General features: G+C 44.1%; 1 protein-coding gene across 6 annotated transcripts in view; it reads right to left on the bottom strand.

The window, feature by feature from the left end:
- JMJD1C (jumonji domain containing 1C) overlaps positions 1 to 16,793 on the bottom strand; it is a 249,203-nt gene that overhangs the window by 110,645 nt on the left and 121,765 nt on the right. For all 6 annotated transcript variants that reach the window (XM_020793184.3, XM_078390904.1, XM_020793183.3 and 3 more), the window contains one exon: positions 7,666 to 7,779. Coding sequence is in view for 2 of the 6 variants with exons in the window: in XM_020793183.3 (XP_020648842.2) it covers positions 7,666 to 7,779 (114 nt within the window). In the remaining 4 variants the exon portion in view is untranslated. The remainder of the gene's footprint in view (positions 1 to 7,665; positions 7,780 to 16,793) is intronic.

Here is a 16,793-nt window from a genome sequence, read left to right as displayed (position 1 = left end):
GCGCCTTTCGTAGCGCAACTGTCAAGGTGGCTGATTTGTGAAAGTTTAGCCCTTTACAGGAAGCTGCTCCATTAACAAACTTAAAGAAGGCTCAACATGCAGCTGCAAAAGCACTAAAAAACATGAAAAATGAGCCCCTGCCTGAGAAACCAGATGATGAAAATCTCAATAAATATAAAATATGAAACCAAGTCTTTGAGATTGAATTTAAAAGGAACTTCCCTGTGAATTTTGAGGTGACTCAGTAAAGTGGTCCCCCTCATATGAAGAGCTTTGTGACTAAAGGTACCTGTGGGTGAGTTTATGGGTGAGGGTAAAGGAAAGTGCAAAAAGATTTCAAACAATGCAGCCAATGAATGTGGTTGCTGATACCTTGTCTCAAAGGTAAAGGTAAAAGGTAAAGGTTCCCCTTGACAATTTTTGTCCAGTCGTGTCCGACTTTAGGGGGCGGCACTCATCCCGCTCTTCAAGCCATAGAGCCAGCGTTTTGTCCGAAGACAATCTTTCCGTGGTCACATGGCCAGTGTGATTTAGACAATGGGTGGAGAAAATTAACTGTTCCGTTTGTGTAATAGTTATGGAATATGCTTAAAGTGGATTGTTTGCTTGGATATTAATAAACTAAGAGGTATGTCTAGTGATGGTAAAAATAATAGTAATTATCATTATTAATGTAAAAGTAATGTAATTCGTATTAATGTAAGTAATGTATCCTTATTAATGTAAGTGGTTAATATATCTTTATTAATGTAAACATAATGTAATGTATCCTTAGTAATGAAAATAATGTAAGAGGTTAGTATTTGTATTCTTCCATAAACCTTTGTTTGTTTTTGAGGGCAAACCTAAAAGTTTGTTTTAGGTTTCCCCTCCTAAAACAAACTTATTAAAGGGGGAGGAATGTGGTGTCTGCCCAGGACATGAATATTAATGTAATATCTGCATAGACAATGGGAGTGCTGGAGGTGTAGAGTCATGAGATATAAGAGACTCAGCAGGAGGAGGGTGTTAGTTGAGGAGATTGAAAGTTTGGAGAGTTTTGGGAGTCTGGGCGGGAGAGTGGTGGTTGAGAGTGGATGAAGGAGGATGTTTGTTAAGAGTTAACAACATTGCTTGAACTATCATCATCTGTAAAAATAAACATTTTTTATTTGGTTCTTCTAAAAATGACACATTGCCTGGACCTCCATTATTAATATTAAACAATGTTGATGTAATTAACTGGTGGCAGCTGAAAGACACGTAGCGTGAGCTCTTAGTTTGGTGAAGCAATCAAGGGTCACATGGGATTGTGACACTCTCCATCTCCCATGTCTCTCAACAGAAGCTGTTACATTGAATGGGGCCAGACAGCATTTCTGTAGCCTTCTCCAAATGCCTACTGCTCCTACAACATCCACGTTTCATCTTGCTTGCAGACTCTACCCAAAGAACAGTATCTGATTCTCCTACAGAACACAAACCCTTCAATTGAAAATCACACTCACACAAAGACACAAAATCTATTAACTTAATATACCTGTCTATATACAGTGGTGCCTTGCCTAACGATTACCTCGTTAAACGACAAAACCGCTTGATGATGAAGTTTTTGCGATCGCTTTTGCGATTGCAAAATGATGTTTTAATGGTAAAAAATCGCTTAACGATGATCGATTCCCTGCTTTGGGAACCATTTTTCGCTAAATGACAATTCTGAAACATCTGATCAGCGGCTCTAAAATGGCCGCCCGCTGTGCAAAATGGCTCCCCGCTGTGTTTTAAGGACGGATTCCTCGCTTTACAGGCACCGAAAATGGCCACCCTATGAGGACCTTCGCTGGACGCTGAGGTATTTAGCCCATCGGAACGCATTGAACTGGTTTCAATGCATTTCAATGGGCTTTTTCGTTTCACTTGACAAGGATTTCGCTTAACAGTGACTTCAACGGAACGAATTATCCTCGTCAAGCGAGGCACCACTGTATTTAAAATGTTATACCCTTCCCTGATATACAGTGGTGCCTCACACAACGATGTTAATTGGTTCCAAAAAAATCAACGTTGTGTGAAACATCGTTCTGTGAAACACCATTTCTCATAGGAATGCATTGAAAACCGGTTAATCCGTTCCAATTGGAACGGATTGCCATCGCTGAGTGAAAATCCCCATAGGAAACATCGCTGTGTGAAACAATGTTTCCTTCATTGGAATGTATTGAAGCCGACTCAATACATTCCAATGGCTTTGCGAAGTCCTTTTTCGCTCCTGTAAAAGTGTCTTACAATGTTTGGAAGCTGTTTTAAATGATTGCAATGGTTAGTCCACCTCCTGAAACCTATGCAAACTGATTTTGGTGTTGTTCTGACACTTCGTTAATTTATGATGATTTTTTGTTTTTTTCCATTGGAAACCATTAGGCAGACCATCCAATGCTTGCTAGTCACCCACTAGTGTGGATTCATGGAGAACCACGTTGAAGAAGGACAGGTTACTTACCTGTAAACATGGTTCTTCAAGTGGATTCTCCATGAATACACGCCCGGCCTCCCCACATGTCCGTCATTGGAATCGAGTCCCAACTCTTCTTTGTGGCGGGCATATGGAACTGAGCCGTTGGCGGGCTAGACATGCGCGGTAAAGGGTAGCCTCAAACATTGTTACTTTTCTCTTACAGCTCTAGAAAATTCCGAGAGGCCAGCGCAGGCGCTGTCTAAACCCACTAGTGTGGATTCATGGAGAACCACGTTGAAGAACCAACCACCACCACCACATCTCACTTAGACCACCAATCACTATAAAATAAGCCTTCCTGAAGAGAAAGGGCTTTGCCTGGTTCCAGAAGGACAGCAAAGACGGGGACAGTCTGGCCTCCCTTGGGAGAAAGTTCCAGAGTCTGGGAGCAGGAACACAGAGGGCATTCTCTTTTATCCGCACCAAACACACCTGTGAGTTGTTCACTTTCTTGATCCAAAAAATTCTTAGCATGCTGAAATAAACCCACATTTCAAATGTTTGTGTCTTTTTCAATAGCTGCATATGTTATTGCCCCTGGTTCCATGAGAATACAATGAATATTCTAAAGCCAATTTTAAGTTTATTCGTCATAACTCAACAGCTGATTTAGGCTGGCATTAAGTCATATAGTGTGAGTCATGGTGGCAAACTGCTACTAAATAACAAGGTTCAACTTGTGTTTCTTTGCCATACCCAGAGTCTACAACAGGGTTGTCCAAACTTTCACCTTCCCTGGGCCACATTAGAAGATGAAAATTTAGTTTGGGCCGCACATAAAATAAAATAACAATAATGATACCTGATCATTTAAAAAAAAAACATAGAAAACATAGTTAACATATTAAACTTACTGCTACTGTTTAGTGTTTATATTGTCAGGTTTGGCTTTGTGCTGTATTTATCACAAACCACCCAGGGTAGGAGGGCTTCAACACGCATTGAGAGTGCAGTAAATAAACAAACAAACAAACAAACAAACAAACAAATTTATTTCTGGGATGGAAAAAAGAACTGGGGAGGGACGACAACGCCCAGAAACACACACAACAGCAGCTGCTGGGGAACTTGGGAGTTGTAATCCCACTGCATCAACTTTCTCAGCCTCTGCTTGGGGATCACACTAACAGCAACTCAACCAAACCAATGATGATGATCTTGGTAAGGGGGAGAGGTTTCCTCAACCTTTGGAGGGGTGCTCTCCAATGCCTCCTTCCTTGCCAAAGGTCCCCCCCTCCCTCCAAACGGTGCTTTTTCGAGAGCCTCCCTCCCGGGTCGAGGCCACAGTTTCCCAATGAGCGTGCGTCCACAAACCAACCCATCCTCTCCCAGGTGGTTTTGGGGGGTACCTTCTTCCAAGAGCCTCTCCCACCCACCCCCTTTTTCCTTCTCTGTCCGTTCCACCCACCTCTTGCTTCCTTCCCCCCGAAGCAGTTTTCCGCCTCCAAAAGGCATCCTTTCCCACCAGAAAGCCGGGGGGCGGCGGCGGCTGTGCGCCCCTTCCCCCGAGAAGGACCTCCGGGCGCACCCTGGCAAGCCCAGCCCAGCCTTCGCCCGGATTATCCATCCCGCCTCTGCCCCCCCACACCCAACACACACATACACACACACACCGGGAAAAGCGGCCCCAAACTTTGTGAGGATGCTTTCCCCCCTCCAGGCAACCCCCCCTCGTCCCCAAACCGTGCGCTTGCCGTGATCGCCTGGCACCGACAGGAGCTCCACATGTCGGGCAGATTCCCATGTGCGGTGGAAGGAAAGCAAGTCGGGGCTACAAAACAGAGAGAGAGTAGGTGGGGGGCAAAGGTATTCTGCCGTTTACCTAGTGGCGCCCTGCGTGCACGGGCTCCGCGGGGAGGCAGGCGGGTGGACGCAGAAGAAGCGCATGCACCTGGAACCTTGTGGGGTGTCTGGAAAGCGGTGGCCACGCAGCCGGCGCGGGATTTAAAGCCTGGCCTAAGTTTTGTTTCCTCAGCCTTGGCGGTAGCCCAGCCTATGGCAACATAGCTCGGAAATTACATCAGGCCTTGCACTCCAGCCCCCCTGGGGCGGGGAGGGGTGGAGCGGAGCTGCTAGGGAGGCCCCAGCTTGGAAATGGTCGCCGGCTGCCTCCCCTTGCTGGGAACTACTGTACAACTCCCAGCATCTTTTTAAAAAAAAATTGCCCTGGGCTGCATTAGAAGTGGACCTGGGCTGCATGCGGCCTGGGGGCTGCGGGTTGGACAAGCCTGGTCTACAATTTGCTCCTGCAACTTAAGCCATTTAACTTACAGAAGCATAAGTCAGCAAATGGATTCTGGCCAGTGGACATTACATTCTTCATTTCAAGGAAACTGTTCTGGGCCATCTCTATCCTTGTTTTTATTATATTGTTATGACCTTGTTGCTCATTCAACCAAATTTCAACTTCCATATTTGTCAACATACTCTAGACATTCATTTGTATCTTTAACTGAAGGAACAGCATCCAATTTAAATTTGTAGGATATATTTCTGAATATTGGCCTAGTTATTAAACATCTTATTGAGAAATATTCCTCTAAGTGTACAATCTCCCTTTATGCAGCATTCATTGATTTTAAATTGGCATTTGACTCTATATCTAGGATGCGACTCTGGGATAAACTGACAAAGTCCTCTATACATAGAAGACTTATGTGTCTTATAAGGGCCTTATACAAAGAAACATACTTAAGAGTTAGATACAGTAGACAAGGACATCCTACAGAACCCATCCAAACCTATACGTTGAGGAGTCAGGCAAGACTGTCTACTAGCCCCAGCTTTATTTATTTTTTATAGAAATAACTTACTTAGCTGATTCAATAACCCCGACCTCCACCCTCCCAAACTAGCTCATAGACCTATATCAACATTACTGTACACCGATGACACAGTGATCCTCTCTAGAACTCCTGTCAGTCTAAGGAGGGCTTTGCAGAAACTCTCATACTGTGAAACTGAGTTTCTAACAATAAACTATCAGAAAACCAAGATAGCTGCCTTTGGGCGCAAACCAAAGACAATGGTTTGGTCAATTAAGGGTCACTGTATTGAGCAAGTTAATAACTTCAAATATTTAGGGGTAATTCTACAAGCCACAGGCTCAAGGATTCAACATAGTAAGTATGTGGCTGATCAAGGAGAAAGGACCGCAAATAGTATAGCAACATTTCACCACTCTCAGGGTGAATTCTTTGTTCCTGCAGCTCTTAAACTGTATAAGGCTAAGACGCTTGCACAACTGCTATATGGTTCACTTTTGGGGCCACCTAGTTCACATTTTGCACCCCAAGAAAGGGTACAATCTAAATTTTTAAGAACCATCCTTCAGTTTCCCAGATGTGTCTCAACTGCAAGGATACTACTGGAGACAGGTCTCCTAAGAGTCGAGGCCAGGGTTTGTATCCTGTCTAAATATACATGGCTAAAGAGCCTTTTGATGAAAATCTGTCTATGTATATCGCAGTGCTGCTGTCATACCAAATAAATGAGGCAAGGAAATTACTCAAAGAAAGAATTGAGGATATAGAACACCAAGTTGATTTTGCTAGTGTACAGAATCTGCTGTTAAGGGCCTACATTCAGAACCCCATGGAACTGGCACACTATCTATCACTCTTAGAAATGAGAGTATTTAGAAGAGCTATTACACTAGCAAGATGCTCTGCACTTCCATCTGCTGTTCTCAAAGGGAAACATAGGAAATTCCCTTATGCAGAAAGGCTTTGCTCCTGTTCGCTAGAGGTGGTAGAAACTATGCAACACAGGTTTTTACCTGTCCCCACTATGAGATTGCATGTAACCAGATTATGTTTCCACTGATTAAAAAAATTCCAGGTTGTACAGAAGAAATCTGAGTTTCTTCTCTCATTTATTTATTTATTTATTTATTTATTTATTTATTTTATTTTATTTTATTTTATTTTATTTTAATTTAATTTATTTAATTTATACCCCGCCTATCTGGCCCACCGGACCACTCTAGGCAGCTTCCAAATATAAAATCAAATAATAAAACATAGGCAAATACATAATAATCAAACAAGAACAGCAGTAAAAATAAAAAGGAAAAGTCAGAAAAAATCAAGAGTTGGATGGAGGGAAGGCCTGAATAAACAGCCATGTTTTTAATTGGGTTTTAAAGGTGCCCAGCGTGGGGACCGCGCGAATCTCCAGAGGGAGATTGTTCCAGAGGCGAGGAGCCACCGCCGAGAAGGCCCGGTTTCGTGTCTTCTCCTTCCGGGCCTCTCTCGGCGTCAGGCTCCTCAGCCTCACCTCCTGACTCGCGCGGGTGATCCGGGTAGACCTTGTTGGGAGGAGGCGTTCCGCCAAATATACCCTAAGATTACCTATCACATTGTGAGTTTCTGCATGGTGATACTTAGATTCCAGAAATCAAAGTGTACATAAATTTTAGATATGTAGATTTTAAATGGCTTTGAATTGTCAAATTTAAATGGATTTAAATTGTCAGATTTTAAATAGATTTTAAACTAAGTGGTAATTTTGTTATGTTTTTATGCTGCAAAGGTTGAAACTATAATTGTTTTTGTTTAATTGGTCTAAAGACTGTAATAAAACATATGATAATGATATTATATGAATAATGGTGGTATAACAACTTCATCAAAATCATGTTTCATCTTGGGATAGCATATATTCACGACAGGAGTTTCCATACGCTATAAGATTCACCAATAAATATTGATTTTGATTCTCCATGACAACAGGTACAGTACTCATTTTAAAATACCTCAAATATTTTATTGTGAAATGCATTGTCCCCTCACATAGAAGCAGATGACTAGAATATTTTAGCTGCAAAAGAACTGTAATGAGAGAGAGAGAGAGAGAGAAGTTTGATTTCCTACCAAGGATAGTGATAAATAAAATAAAAAAATATTTATAAGGTTAAGTTTCTCTGACTACAACACAGATTCAAAACAACTAGATAATGAAGTACAGATCATTCCAAATACATTTGCCTATAATGCTGTTTCTACACCAGTTGCAGAATACCACTAAAATATTCTGTAGATGGGCCATCAACTCATGAAGAGCTCTGCTCCCTCTGAATCAAAACAGATCACTGCTTAGCACGAACACAGAAGATAAACCATATACACTCTAAATGAAAAAGATACATTAATAATATCTGCATTTCTTACCTGATAGGGCTGAAAGGCACTATCTTCAGTTACAAAATCCAGCTGTTTGTCCACAAGAAATTCAACTGCCGTAATAGAATTGTATACACTTTTCCCAACCAAAGGTTTGAAAGTCTAAAGAGAAAAAAAATAGTTTAAGCAGCATGCTATCTAAAGATTCAAACACCCACATCCACATATATGTGTGTGTTTTTATTTAAAATTCAATAAATATAAAAGTTACTAGAATAGTGTATTACCACAGCAAAATACCAACATGTTTAGTGTAAAAATGTAAAAGTCTGCATCATGCCCTAGTTAAGAGTAAAAATAACTGGCTCCATAATAAAAGTACATAGATATACAATATACACATGTAGTCTTCACTGTTAAAGGATAAATTCTACTTCTTTCCAAATTTAGGATGGGATAATATAATACACATTGCTACTGGCATGCAATGAAAGTAGCTGGACTAATTTCTGTTCCTTATATCTGTACTCTGCCTAAACCAAGTTTAATCAAAATATAGCAAAAAAAAGAGACATCAACTGAAATTAACATGGCTCTAGCTAGTTGCAGCTAGCTAAAGTTTAACTGATTTCACTGGGTCTATTTTAAATAAAACTACATGTGAATTCCATTTTCTCCCCTTCTCCCCCAATTTGTGACCCTACAATTTAGCACTTAACCCCCTCCAACATTCATTGCCACTATGCATCTTTCCGGTACCAACCAATGGCTGTACCTGACAACTTCTAAATTTACAAACCAGACAAGAAGCCACATACACAAGCAGGTTTATCAGTCCTAGAAAATTTTTACAGGAACATTGCTAGATACTGATGCAACTGGCTGGAACCCCGATGTATATTTCTGCTAGGATTAATATCTGCAGCACAATTTTCAGCAGTGAATTGCTGCCATTTAAGAAGCCTTTCTCACTTTACACCACATCATGATTGGTGTGTGATAGGGAATTTTTATGCTGATTTATGATGTTGGTGTTACACCAGCAGATATAACTAACAGGATTCTGACCACTGTGTTTTAAATTTCACTGCTGACTAAGAAAATATGTTTTACAGTGGGCATTTGTTGGTTTAATTTTTGATCTTTTGAGTAAAAATTAACACATGGAAGGGTTTTTGTTGTGAAACCAGCCCAGCAATATTTAAAATGAAATGAAAGGGGGAAAAAGCAACTCAAAAAAAGGGAACACACATGAGGGGTGAACATGCCCGCATGCACGCACGCACGCACGCACGCCCACCCACTCACCCTTTCAATAAATTATTTCATTTGCCCGCAACAGCCTAAACAAAGATAAAACTGGGCTCTGTAAAGGGTGTCTGTCAATAATGACCAGATCTCTAAACTCCTGAGGCTCTCATGAAGCTGAGCTGCTTGCACCCATTTCCTTCTTCTTTAGGCAAACGGCCATTGTTCCCAACAAGGACTTGCCATGGCACCAGTGAAGTACTATGACTCCTCTGAGGACTCGGAATTTTTGGCTCCAGGTACCAGAATTCTGGCTGGGGGGGGGGGATTCCTGGTGAATTCTGGGACTTGCAATTGAAAATATGTGGAAATCCCATGCCTAACTTCAAGACCCAGAATTCTAAAAGAATTCATCAGGCAGAATTCTAGAAGTATCAACCCACAAACACATGTCTGCAGATGTGTACATTTCACTCCTCTGGAGAAGGACCTACCTCTGAGAGTGTAGCCTTTGATTCCTGTTGCTCATATGAATATAAATATAAATAAAAGAAAAAAGGAGAAAAGAAAAAAGGAAGCAGTCATAGCTTCAAATTCAAAAAGCATTGTTCTATGGAGGCACCCTCCATAGAGCTTAACAGGCAGCAAGATTATGACTTCCAGTTAGGCCACATTCCAGGAACGCCATCTGGAGTAGGCCCTGATCCAGGTGAACAAAATGTAGATGTAGGTGTGTGCTTGTGCACTAGGATTCTGCCTGGGGAATTATTGGAGAATTTTGGGAAATACAGCCCAGAAACATAAAAAGGCACATCTGCTTGCTGTTGCTACAAGCAAGAAAACAAACAGAAGAGAGAAAAATCTTGTTTTCCAAGGATTTTTCCCAACCTGAGGGAGGAAAAGGGGGTGGAGTTAACCTGGCTGCCTATTTTTAACCCTTCCCTCTTCAAGTGTTATGGGCCAGGCTCTAAAGATATACAGCACATGGAAATCCCAACAGATTTCAATTCAGATTTTAAAAGCAACTCTGTCACCTAACAGATAAAAAGCAGCATAAAAGTAATACTGCAATATTATGCTTAGTGTTCATGATCTGTTCTAAGGAAATGGAGTGCTAACTGAATCAACACTAAATGGGATCATTTCAACTTTATGCCTTATGTCTACCATTTGTTTGGAGTGAGTAGACCAGGCCGGGTTTCCCAGAAGCCTGCTCTGCTTCCTTTAGTTAGACTAGGAGCCTGTCAATAAAAAGTTTAATGTACTTGTAGGCAATATATTACTATTCTGACATTGAATCAGCCCTTAATATGTGCAATGCTACAGAAAGGACACAAATCAACTGGTGATATTGCTTTATATACACACACAGTGGTGCCCCGCATAGCGATGTTAATCCGTTCCAGGATTAACGTCGCTATATGAAAACATCGCTAAACGGAAAGAAAACCCCCATAGGAACGAATTAAACCCTGTTTAATTCGTTCCTATGGGGCAAAAACTCACCATTCAGCGAGGATCCTCCATAGGGGCGGCCATTTTCGCCACCTCAGTAAGTGAGGAATCTGTCCAGAAAACAGTGGGCGGCCATTTTGGAACCGCCGATCAGCTGGCATTTCCCCCCAGCTGGCTGGCGGGCATTTCAGAAGTAGCCTCCGGAGGAAGAGGAGGAGGTGAAGCGGAAGACGGGGAGCCAGGCGCCCGGCCCTTTCCCTTCCCCTGACGCCACTGCCGTCGCCCTGGGAGGAACAAGCCAGCCGGCTGCCGGCCTGAAGAAGAAGAGGAGGAGGTGAAGGGGGAGGCGGAGCCAGGCGCCCGGCCGCACCAGGGCTCTTTCTCTTCCCCCTTCCCCCTCCACGGCCCGGGAAGGAACAAGCTGGCCGGCTGCCGGCTTGAAGAAGAAGAGGAGGAGGTGAAGGGGGAGGCGGAGCCAGGCGCCCGGCCGCACCAGGGCTCTTTCTCTTCCCCCTTCCCCCTCCACGGCCCGGGAAGGAACAAGCCGGCTGGCTGCCGGCTTGAAGAAGAGGAGGAGGAGGTGAAGGGGGAGGCGGAGCCAGGTGCCCGGCCGCGCCAGGGCTATTTCTCTTCCCCCTTCCCCCTCCACGGCCCGGGAAGGAACAAACCGGCCGAAGTGCCGCTCGGCGCCGGCCTTCGGATGAGCAGCCGCCACCGCCTCCTCGGAGGAAGAGGGCTCCCTCATGGTCCTTCTCAAGCTCCCACCTGCATTTTCCCCCAGCTGACTGGCGGGAGCTTGAGAAGGACCGCAGGGGAGCCCTCCCCCTTCCTTCTGATGCCCCCGCCGGTCAGCTGGGGGAAAATGGTGTCTATGGGGAAAAATCGCAACCTTGGAAGGATGGAAGACTGAACCTTGAGCCATCTACCTAGGATTGAACCTGGGTTGTGAGTAGAGTTTTTTGGCTGCAGTACTGCAGTTTAAACACTGTGCCATGAGGCTCCTCTTCCACAAAGAATGGATGTTGAATGTTTCTTTTAATTACTTAGCTGAACATAGTTATTCTTGGGTTTCACATGTAGTATTTTTAAACATAACTGACTGTGATTTAGATATCTGGCTGTCGGGCAAGAGGTTGGAGTTTGATTCCCCACTGTGCCTCCTGCAAAAAGAGTCAGCCTTTGTGGCCCTGGGTGAGCTGCACACAGTACCAGGTTGCCCCACAAGAAGGGACTGGTAAACCATTTCTGAATATTCTTTACCTCGAAAACCTGAAAAGAGTTACCATAAGTCACTATTGCACATGAGTATTATTTTTACACATACTATATCTCTCTCCACATTATGTATCAATGTGAGAACTGAGAAATGGACTCCAGTTTGGCACATTAATTTTTAGAAACTAGCAATGCTTATGGTTAGAGATCGCCCACACAGGTGGAGATAACGAGGGTCCAGCCCCAGGGTGCCAGACAGTCCACATACCGATCTGCTGCTGCCATGAGTTCTGTGCTCCCATCCTATCGCTCCGGAACTTGCAATTGGCTAGCCACTTCTGGCAGGAGGTGGGACGACAAAATCTCTCTGCCAGGTTGAAGAGTGCCTACCGATCGCAACCTACGGAGCAACAGGACGCTAGTGCGAAGCCTGCAGCACCAGCAGATCAGTGAGTGGACCATCCGGTACCATGGGGCAGGACCCTCTTTATTTTCACCTGTGCGGGGGTATTCGTATTTGTGTATGTATACCCCCATCTCTACTTATGATCCTAGCAGGTAAAAATGTTCCTGCTCTTGGTTTGTATTGCAGCACATATACCACAGTAACTCACATTAAGCTTCAGAGTCACAGAAAGAGTGCTTAGAACAGTTCTAAAATGTTACCATGGAAACCCCACAAGAATACAAAAAATCTGAAGGATATAAGCCAAATAAACTCATCTTGGTAGGCAAGCTGCTTTCAGTAGATGCCCCTATAAAGGTAGATCAAACTGAAGCAAACAAGGTAGCAAAAGAGATCCCCCGCACAGGTGGAGATAACGAGGGCCCAGCCTCAGTGTTGTAACCATGGTTACAACATGGTTAGTGTTGTAACCATGATTCTTTGAGTGGTCTTCTGTGAATCCACACAAATGGGTTATTCTACACCTGCACAGAACCTCCTGGATGTTTCTAGAGCATAAAGATATGTGATTAGTGGGACGTTACCCCATGGAGCGCATGCTCCACCCACCTGAAGTCCCCTCAGTTCCCAACAAGTCCGCCGCTGTCAGAAAAGTAAATAGAGACAATGTGACAGACAGAGGGGAGGACAGGTAGGATGTGTGGATTCACAGAAGACCACTCAAAGAACCATGCTTACAGGTAAGCAATCTCTCTTTCTTCTTTGTGGTCTCTGTGAATACACACAAATGGGTGACTAGCAAGCTCACTTACCGGCTGGTGGGACATCACGTTAAGAAGGATGTAAGAACAGCTCTGCCAAAGCCAGCTTCATTCTTTGCTCTGACATCCAGATGATAGCGAGGGTGTAGACCATGTAGCAGCTCAACAGATGTTGGAGACATTTACTGTATATTGCGAAGAAAGTCGGTAGAGGTAGAAACAGCCCTGGTGGAATGGACCTTAACAGTGTCCAGTGAAGGTTTTCCTGCCAATTCATAGGCCAAGGTGATTGCTTGGACTATCCACCTTGATAAAGTCTGTGAGGAAGCTGGAGAGCCTTTGTGAGGACCGTGACAGCAGATAAAGAGATGTGAAGATTTCGTAAAAGATTTTTTTTCCTGTCAACATAAAAAACAAGAGCATGCCTAACATCTAGAGTGTGGAGCATGCACTCGAGATCCGATGTTGGAGATGGAAAAAAAAAAAAAGGGTCAACCAAAGGTTCGTTGAGATGGAATTCTGACATGACCTTAGGTAGAAAGGAGGCATCCGGACAGAGGGTAACCTTGTCAGGGTGAAACTGGAGATATGGTGAGTCTGACCTGAGAGCTGCTAACTCGCTAGCTTGCCTGGCTGATGTGATGGCAATGAGGAACAAAGTTTTGAGGGAAAGAAGTTTGAAGTTGGTAGTGGCAAATGATTCAAAGGGAGGGAGGCTAAGAGCATTGAGGACTGTTTGTAGAGACCACTGCAGAAGTGGTTGATGTTGAGGAGGATAGATGTTTTGAAAGCCTTTGAGAAATTTCTTCAAGGTAGGCTGAGAGAAAAGTTGAGCAGAATCAGAGTCCGGTGGCAGATGTGCTATAATAGCAGAAACATACACCTTCAAGGTGGATTGTGACAGACCAAGATGAAAAAGATGTAGAAGGAATGTAAGGAGGGTCTCAAGGGAAATAGGTGTTGTCAAGAGTCCCTTAGAAGCAGCAAACGTGGAAAATGTCTTCCATTTATAGCAGTAGAGAAGCTGAGTGGAAAGGTTTCTAGCCTGTCCAGAACAGCTGCTATGGAAGGTGAATTCTCCACGTAGCGAGGTTGAGTGACTCCCGGTCTGGGTGGTAAATCCTGCCCCTGTCCTGAGTTAGCAGGTATGGGAGGTGAGGGAGGTGAGAGGTCTGTCGACATCAGTTTCACGTGGGTGAACCAAGGTTGCTGCAGCCACCAAGGAGCTACCAGGATGGCCCTGGAGTGGATGGAACTGGCGGATTCCTTTCATCCTTTGAATGAGAAGAATGGTAGGAAATAAATATACAAGACCAGTTCCCCAGTCGACCATGAAGGTGTCTCCTAGGGAGTTCACGCCTCTCCCTGCTCTGCAACAATATTGGACACATTTGGTATTCTCATGCGTGGCAAAGACATTGAGAGTAGGAGTATCCCAATGATGTCAGATTTGGGCTAAAACGGTGTCATCCAAAACCCATTTATGGGTCCGAGTAGTGAGGCGACTGAGGTAGTCTGCTAGAAAGGTGTCTTGAATGGCAATGTGGACCAAAACAGGAAAGATGTGGTGGGTGCAACAACACTTCCAAAGGTGGACTGTGAGGTCTAGAAGAGGAAGTGCGTGCCCCCTTGCTTGTTTACATAGTATAGGGAATTCATATTGTATGTGGCCAACTGAATGGCGCAACTGATGATGAGAGGATGGAAGGCATGAAAGGCCTTGATGATAGCCAGTAACTCGATATGGTTGCTATGCAAGGTTTGTTCTCCTTTTTTCCACAGGGCATGGATTTTGTCGCCTTGACAGTGAGCGCCCCATCCCATGTGGCTGGTGTCAGTGATGACCTGAATTGTGAGCTGGAGTGGAGCGAATGGACGGCCGACTGCAAGATGCGGGAGCAAGGTCCACCAGGTAAGTTGGTGAGCTAATTCCCTGGAAAATATCAACTGTTTGGAGGGAGGGGGTGTCAATCATCAGGTGGAACAGGGAAAGGTACCAGACTGGAAGGGATCTCATTTTGAGTCTGGCATGTTGGATAACTGATATAGTTGAGGCCATGAGACTGAGAAGGTGCTGGGCCCAACGCGTTGAGACTGAGGAGAGGGTACAGAAAGATTGTATTGAGGAATTTAGCTTGGTTCTTCGCTCTTGGGGCAGAAATGCCCTGGCCCGAGACATCAAGGCAAGCCCCTATACAGTCCACAGTTTGAGAAGGTTCTAGTCAAGATGGTGAAGTTGATCTTGAGCCCAAGATCTGCTAACGTGGAGAGAGAGAAACGAGTGTCTCTCAAGGTGTCTTGGTAAGAGTTCAATACAATTAACCAATCATTGATATAGGGAAAAATGGTTTTGCCGTGTAGGTGGAGATACTGATGCAAGGCATTTTGTGAAAGTCCGTAGAATGGTAGAGAGGCCAAACGGAAAAGAATAGAACTGGCAGGCAATGCCTTTGAAGCAGAAGTGGAGGTACCTGTGGTGGAATAGAAATATGAAAGTAGGTATCTTGGAGGTCTATCACAACAAACCACTCTCCTTGTGAAAGGAGAGTAATGACGGTATCAAGTGTAACCATCCTGAAACATTTGGGCTGGATGTATGCATTGAGGTGTCTGAGATTGAGGATGGGGCGAAAACCTCTGTCTCGCTTCGAAACTGTAAAGTAACGGAAGTAAAAACTGTTGTGAAGATTGTTGTTCGGCACTTTTGTAATGGCTTGCTTCTGAATGAGGAGCAAGACTTTGTCTTGAAGGGTTGGTGAGTATGGAGTGTGTCTGACATGACCAATGGGTGGAAGTTCTTCGAATTTGAGAAGATAGCCATGATGAATGATAGACAGTATCCAATTGTCATTTGTGATACATGACCAAGAGCAGAAGAAAGGATGAAGACGAGTTTGAAAGGAAGAATGGAGGTTGACCTCGGGCTGAAGAGAGTCATATATAATGTTTGGCCTTTTTTTGAGGGCAATAAAAGGGCTGACAACGCTGAGCCTGAGGTTGAAAGGTGGAAGATGTGGAAGTGGAGGGTCCCGTAAAGGTCTGTCTGGGACCTGAGTTCTGTATGGACGATAATGCTCTTGTTGATATGGTTGTTGGAAGAAGATGGGTCAACGCCACTGAAGGCGCTGATATCGAAAGGGTTACTGTGTAGAATAAGATCTGGCTATCTTCCTGATCTTGTGTAAGTTGTCCATTACTTTATAAGTCTTTTCATTAAAAAGACCAGCTCCATCAAAGGGAAGATCTTCTATGCAAGACCTGGCATCGTTCAAGATGCCTGTTGAACGAAGCCAGGCATGCTGTCTAAGCATGACTGTAGTAGCCACAGCTTTGGAGGAGGCATCTGCCGTGTGATGGGCAGGTATTTGCTGTTGCTTTGCCAGAGTGGATGCCTCTAAATAGACATTAAGAGCCTCTTTCTTGGAGTCTTCAGGAGCAGCCTGTAAGATTGGGAGGACCTTGTTCCATAACTGCCTGTGGTAGCACCCATAGCAGCCTGATAATTGGCGACCCTCATGATGAAGGATGTTAAAGAGTAGAGACGCCATGCCAAAATGTCTAATTTCTGCCCTGTCTACTTGTTGAAGCCACCAGTGATTTTTTGCAAGCTCGGGATTGATTTGATTCCACAACAAGAAAAGAAGTATCGGAACCATGAGTTCTATAATGGTTCCCCACTCACCTGAAGATCTGAAGGCCAAGGACAGTGGTTTATCCCAAGACTCCTTTACCAAAACAAGCATAGCTGGTATGAAAGCCAGACTGAGTGGTGGGGTTTTATCTTGATTGAGATCATTGAATACTAGGTCCTGTTTTGGAGGTGGAGGCTGTTCAACCTCAGGTTTGAGGGATTTGGCCATGTGGAGTATAAGCTGAGAATAAGATGTAAAGTCCACAGAAGATGAAGGAGGGTGATTATCCGCAACATTAGAGTCGGGAGTAGGTGAGTTGGAGGGTGATTCTTGAGAGATTTCTGAAGGGGGATTGTGAGCTTCAGAAACAGTGGACTCAGAAAAGGGTGACTGATGTCAAGGTCTAGATGTTGAGGTTTTGGATCCGGTAAGCAGAAGAGCCAACAACCCTCTGTTGGT

Source organism: Pogona vitticeps, chromosome 3 (assembly GCF_051106095.1).
Source record: "Pogona vitticeps strain Pit_001003342236 chromosome 3, PviZW2.1, whole genome shotgun sequence".
NCBI lineage: Eukaryota > Metazoa > Chordata > Lepidosauria > Squamata > Agamidae > Pogona > Pogona vitticeps.
The sequence above is the reverse complement of the archived record's forward strand: the minus strand, read 5'-3'. Positions and strand labels throughout refer to the sequence as shown.